Raw genomic sequence first — 6,257 nt, 5'->3', positions numbered from 1 at the left:
CGACAGGTGCCTACAGGAGCCGGAGCCGCGGAGCAAGAAAAATGAGCTTCTCCGACTCCGGTTGTGTCAGTGAGAGAGGAAAGGAGGAGAGAGAAAAACGGCTCCGGTGAACAGTAACAGGGTGTCGGCCGCTGGACGGCCGACAGGCGGGAGCCGGAGCCGCCGGAGCCCTGCCAAAGAGGCCCTAACTAAGGTAGCAGGCTACTGTGACTGCGTCTGTGCCAGTGTGCCCTGGTAGCAAAAGCACTGCTTCAGGGCAACCATGCTCAACACACCCCAGCCAGTCTAACAAGTTAAACAAGCTATGCCTTCACGTCAACTCGTGAAGGGCCTCCTCGGTGGATTATTGAATCGCTTCAGTGCAGCACCTTGTTCACATAATTACATCGTTGAAGTAGGGGTGCTCTAGGGCCTTATGCACAGTGATCCGCTTCTCCGGCTCATATTCCAGCATTTTCTGCAACAGACCAAAACAAGTAAGAATATGAAATCCCCTACAAATGTGTAACACCAGTTCTTCTCGGCCACCACTGCATGCAATTTTCTCTTATCGGCTAGATGCTACATTGCACAAAATTAAGAGTATTGCAGCCTCTGCATGATTCACTACTGAGTACTGACCTCAAGCAGATCGTAGCCATCACCGTTGAGTACAGAAACACATGTACAATTTCAACAAAAGGAGAACAACAAGAAGCATGCAGAACTCGGTGAAGAACTTGATGAAGAAGCTGATCAACCTGCTGAAGATCTTGATGCAATGGAAGTCTTGAAGGACTTCCATACCAGTACAAATTAAAAAGGGCTTGAGTGATGCTGCAAGAGAAGCAGTTATAAGTACATATAGAGTCTAGAATGACACGATTTATCTTATTTTTTGTTTTCTAAAAAAAGTTCGTGAAACAAGGGAGGATATATAACAGTATTGCCTACTCCCCCGCCATACTACCTAAGTTTAAAAAAAAGAGAGAAAATTAATGTATTTGATGATACTCATTTGATCTATTTTTGACCTTAGTCAAACTTATGACGATTTGACTTGTGATAAACTTAGAAATCTTTATATTTGTCGACAGAGGGAGTACTAACTTTGCTTGTTATCCAACTCAAGAAACAAAGTCACATCGTAGTAGGGGTGCTCCAGGGCCTTATGTGCAGTGATCCGCTTCTCCGGCTCGTATTCTAGCATTTTCTGCAACAGACCAACACAAAGTAAGAATATGAAATCCCCCACAAATATATAATGCCAGTTCTTCTCAGACACCACTGCATGCAATTTTCTCTTATAGGCTAGATGCTACATTGCACAAAATTAAGAGTACCGCAGCCTCTGCATGATTCACTACTGACTGAGTACTGACCTCAAGCAGATCCTAGCCATCACCATTGAGACCGGGTACAAGAGTGGACAGCTTTGTCGGCTTCCACTGAGGGTACCCGTGCCAATTGGGCAGCTTGCCAACACCTGGCCACACCTGCTCATCCGGGGTGCCCAGCAACCTGGCATTCGAGAAAACAAGATGTATCATTGTCAGTATCAGACAATATGAAACAATGAACTAATTAGAGACACTGGGGATATTACTTGAAGATGTGTAGCAGCTGCTGGAAGTCCGAGTCACCAGCGAAAAGTGGCTGGCTAGTGACCAGCTCAGCTACAGTTTACACCATGCAGGTTAGACGAATAATATCCATATGTGTCGGTGTGAATTCTGAAGCAGTTTGCATTGAAAAGTGATCTCTGAGTTCATCGAAAACGTACCAAAAATGCAGCCAACAGACCATATGTCAGCCATCATGTAGTAGTGCGTGGCGCCCAGGAGAATCTCGAGGGGCCTGTAGCATCCATGCGGCTCGAGACCGACCTCGTGGGTGCACGTCTGGCCCGGGAAGCGGAAGATGATGGCGCGGCTGAGGCTAAGGTCGGCGATCTTGAGTGCCATGGTCTTGCAGTCCATGAGCAGGTTGCGCGGCTTGAGATCCCGGTGCAGCACCCCGCGGCAGTGGACGAAGGCCACACCCTTGCATAGCTGGTACATCAGGATCTGCGAGCACAAACATGACATGGGTAAGGCATTCGCACAAACATCTGGCGTGCACCGTTGGAGAAGGAGGAAGAGGGGGGAGGAAGCCACGTACCTTCACGGTGGCCGCGGGGATCTTCTCGCGGTTGCTGCGGTGTCCGCGGATGAACTTCTTCAGGTCGGTGTCCATGTACTCGAAGACGAGGTAGAGGATGGTCTGCCCCTCCTTGTTGAAGCCCTGCTTGAGGTGCAGCAGGCGCACCACGTGCGGGTCCTGCGACAGCATCCGCAGCAGGGAGACCTCCCGCTTCGCGGTCGGGGGCACGCCCTCGTCGTCCTCGGGGAGCCGCGTCTTCTTCAGCGCCACGATCCGGCCCGTCGCCTTCTCCCGCACCCTGTACACCTTCCCGTACCTGCCCTCCCGGACTTTCTCCAGCTTCTCGTACAGATCCAGTGCGCGCCGCGCGCCGCGCGCCGCCCGCCGCCCATCTTCATGATCGGCGCCGGCGCCGTTGCCGGAGATGGCGTCGGTGGGTGGAGTTGTAGTAGGGATTGGGATCATGGGATGGTGGGAGGATTTATATGCTAGAGGGGGCGGAGCCGCGGAGGGGAAGAAACGAAGAGTGCCTTTTCACTGTTTGATTGAGGGGCGGCGCTCTAACGGTTTCCTTTTGGTGATTACGAATTTGTAATCGCCCACTATTTCGGTGGAGGGGCGCACGTATCGTCGCTTGCTTTCATGCGAGTTATGGGCCGTTGATTTGCTTTCATACGAGTTATGTGCCGTTTTTTTTTCGTTAACAGAGTTATGTGCCGTTGTCTATGTCGTAAGTGTTTTATATGAATGTTGTAAAAATAGATCGTGATGTTGCATTGTACACGTATGTAGCAAGCGCACATTCCAAATGTTTCATCTGTTTTTTCAGATATATGTTGCAAGTGTACTTATTTGGATGTTGTATATGTTTCACACATATGTTGTACGACTATGTTGAAAATGTTTCGGTTGTTTCAGTCTTCTGTTGCAATAAGTGTTTTTGTGTTGCGAGCTGCAAGTGTTTTATCTGGATGTTGCATATGTTTCATACACATGTTGCAAGTGTATGTTCCAAATGTTTTTATCTGCTTCAGACGTATGTTGCGTTCAAGTGTTTCATGTTGCAAGTGTCTCGTCTTTCAGAGGTATGTTCAGAGAGTTATGGGGCACGGTCCGAGCGTCGGGGTATGGGGCGCCGTGAGCCAGGGACCGGCGAATGGGGGGCGCGGCGCGGCTGGGGTCCTACGGACGGGGCATGATCGTCCTCATCCAGGCTCCTGGGTCCCACACGCGCGGAGAGAGAGGAAGGGGTCAGGGAGAAGGAGCGGCGGGCGCGGGGCAAGGCGAGACGGATGGGTTGGTGTGCGCATGCATGGCGGGACGAGACAGACGAGAAAGGAATGCAGCGATGCGGTGGGAGTGCAGCGCGTTTCTGCTGGCCATTCGGTACCGTCCGATGGAATCCTATCCATCGGATGTTCGGACGCTAGCAATTCCCTAGAAAAAATAGAGAAAGTAAGTAATGTATTTGATGCTACTTATTTTGATCTTTGACCTTAGTCAAACTTATAACAATTTGACTTACAAAAAACTCAGAAATCTTTATATTTGTCAACAGAGGGAGTACTTAGAGCATCTCCATACTCAATCTCCTATATCTAAAAAACAACATTTAGGAGATGCATGCGAAGCATCAAATCTCTTACCTCGTCTTCTATACCAATAACTTTTAAGAGATCTCCCAAAAAGAAGCGCCCTTTCTCTTAAATGAAGAAGACAACCCTCTCCCCTCTGAAGAAATATAGGAGCCAAAATTTAGGTAATCCGCTACCACAGTGTTCTCTTGTATTCTCTCTTGTATTCTAAATTGATTTTAAGACACTGTCTAAACCAACTTATAGTAGATACATTATAAGATATATGTTGGAGATGCTCTAAGTTTGCTTGTTATCCAACTCAAGAAACAAAATCATTTGCCTGTTTTGAAGCGAAGTGAGAGGAACTTTGACTTGAAAAGAGAATAAAGGCCACATAGTTGCTCCTTCAGCACGACCCTCTAAACATACACAACCGAAAAACACCACTCTCAAGAATTGGAATATATGTCTCGTCTTGTCTCATCGAAATGACCAGGTGTCAATTTACTGGCATATATGTTACTGAAACCTGAGCTTCTCTGCATATGTACCGTAGGCTGCTGAATCAGCTCGTCTCTTTCATGTGAGCCTGAACGATCGGACAGCCTGCAAAAGTATAGGGCAGGAGAAGAAGGGAAACCATAAACCATCATCATAAAAGAACAGGGAGCAGAACAGAGCAGAATCAACACGGATCGTCTCACCTTCTCGATCTGAGGCCTGTACTTCTCCGAATCGTCGTCGTCGATGTACTGCAACGAGACAGACAACAGCATTTGTTCGAAGCTGTTAATCCAGCTGAGGAAGCAGGCGTTGGCTTGCCAAGCTGTAGCAGGAGGCTCACCTGGCCTGTCACCGTGTAGAGGCGGTTGTACCAGCCGTTGAACGCCATCCCGATGGCCGAGACGATGTGCCGCCGCCGCTCGCCGGGGTTCTGCAGCGTGTACTCCAGGTAGTACAGACCTGCAGCGCGCAGTCAGTGTGCATATATATGGTCAGGTCAGGTTCAGAAGCGCTGCGTTCCTTCCGTCAGTTGTGCTGTGACTGTGAGCTAGTAGTAGTACCGTTTGCCGCCCTGGAGTCGATGAGCTTGGCGGCGAGCCCCGGCGGCTTCTGCCAACTCCTGTCCAGGCCGTTCACCTGCTCTCAGACGGTGGCCATCAGAACTCAGAACACGGCTTGCATTGGTTGGTGCCAAATCAGTCAGCAATGTTGAGACAGAGCAGGCTGGAGCGAGCACGTACCAGTCCCTCGGCGAAGGAGTCGACGTCGCCGAAGGACTTGAGGCTGGTGAAGTCTGGCCCGATCCCGGTGATGGCGACGCTGACTGATTAGAGTGGAACAAGATGCACGGGCCCGTCAGCGTGAGTTCATTCATTCCCCGAATGAAAGCGGGACTGACGGTGTCGCCGAGGCGGGAGAAGAAGACAAAGCAGCAGGCGTACCGTTGGAATCGGCGGCGGCCTGCTCGGGGTAGAACGCCGTGACGGACTTGATGCCGCTGGCCTCGCCGGCGCCGACCAGCCAGCCTGCAGACACACGCACAGAGCTGGTCAGTTGCCATTGCGACCAAATTCTGCCAACTGATCGACTGATTTCGACTTATTTTGCATTGGATACAGGGAAATTGAAGCGCTCCTACAACTGCTGAAAGGGGAAGAATTGAGTACCTTGTGGAACTTGAATGCTGAACTTGTTGGCCTCATCCTCGTACGTCGTGAAGCCCTCCTGCGACTCTTACTCGCCGACCAAAACTGAAGCAATAAGCATATATACACAGCTGGAACACCAGCATGAACACGGTAGCAAAGAGAACTGAATGTCGCAAGGCGAGAGCGTAGGCGCTGCTGTACCGGTGGTGGCCTCGTCCGCCAGCGCAACCGCGGGGGCGAGCAGCGGCGGCGCCGCAGCGGAGAGGGCGATGCCGAGCAAGGCGTCCCTCCGGTCCAGCCCCTCCACCCTGACAACCATGCAAGCTGGTGGCGCTGAATTGTGCCAACGAGCGAGGTGCGTGCGAAACTACTGTTGGAGTGTACGAGATTGACGTGTGTACCGAGCAGGGCGGCAGTGGCGGACCGTTGATGCTGCCTGCCGCAGCCGCCTGCTGCTGGGCTTGTGCGTGAACGACGACGACGACGAAGACAGGCCGCCGGCTGCGGCCGGGCAGAGGGAGGCGGTGCTGGTCACGGTAGCCATGGCGCAGCTAGCGCAGGACGCACGCACGGGATGCAGCCGGTGGCGGTGGTTGGCTGGCTGGCTCGCCGTTGTTTTCGCGGGATATTTTGTTGCAGCCGTACCGTATGTGTGGCAACGGGGCACCGATCGCCGGGGACCGCTTGTGGTCGCCGCCAGGGGCGCGAGCAAGACCGGCCTGGTTGATCGGACGATTGGAACATGCTCTCGCCGCAATGCGGCACGCCAACCGTAGTTTTGTTCGTGAAGCCGAGTGCGCTGCGCTGCACTATTTCGGAATTCAAATCCAGATCAGCGTACTGTGAGACAAGACAATTCACGATTGCAATCGAGAATTCTCCTGCGTGTTTGAACTGTGAATAGTCA

At 51.6% G+C, this 6,257-nt stretch overlaps 1 protein-coding gene and 1 pseudogene across 3 annotated transcripts; both read right to left on the bottom strand.

Annotated features, from left to right (window-relative positions):
- Window positions 1–363: 363 nt before the first annotated feature.
- Window positions 364–2,740, bottom strand: LOC136500934 (cyclin-dependent kinase B2-1-like; annotated as a pseudogene).
- A 1,314-nt stretch (window positions 2,741–4,054) lies between these two features.
- Window positions 4,055–6,016, bottom strand: LOC136500940 (psbP domain-containing protein 3, chloroplastic-like). Of its 3 annotated transcripts, XM_066496420.1 has the most exons (9): window positions 5,752–6,009; window positions 5,552–5,658; window positions 5,369–5,434; window positions 5,144–5,227; window positions 4,943–5,025; window positions 4,763–4,838; window positions 4,543–4,661; window positions 4,403–4,450; window positions 4,055–4,304 (listed from the first exon to the last, which is right to left on the bottom strand). In XM_066496420.1, the coding sequence occupies exons 1-9, from the start codon at window positions 5,892–5,894 to the stop codon at window positions 4,278–4,280; spliced, it is 753 nt and encodes a 250-aa protein (XP_066352517.1). In that variant the 5' UTR covers window positions 5,895–6,009; the 3' UTR covers window positions 4,055–4,277. The 3 variants fall into 3 exon arrangements, with proteins under 3 accessions (XP_066352517.1, XP_066352518.1, XP_066352516.1); XM_066496421.1 differs by having other exon boundaries at window positions 4,055–4,450; window positions 5,752–6,016; XM_066496419.1 differs by having other exon boundaries at window positions 4,055–4,450; window positions 5,552–5,674; window positions 5,752–5,871.
- Window positions 6,017–6,257: the final 241 nt, after the last annotated feature.

Source organism: Miscanthus floridulus, chromosome 13 (assembly GCF_019320115.1).
Source record: "Miscanthus floridulus cultivar M001 chromosome 13, ASM1932011v1, whole genome shotgun sequence".
In the NCBI taxonomy this organism is placed as follows: Eukaryota; Viridiplantae; Streptophyta; class Magnoliopsida; order Poales; family Poaceae; genus Miscanthus; species Miscanthus floridulus.
Note: the sequence above shows the minus strand (reverse complement) of the source record. Positions and strands in the feature narration are given on the sequence as shown.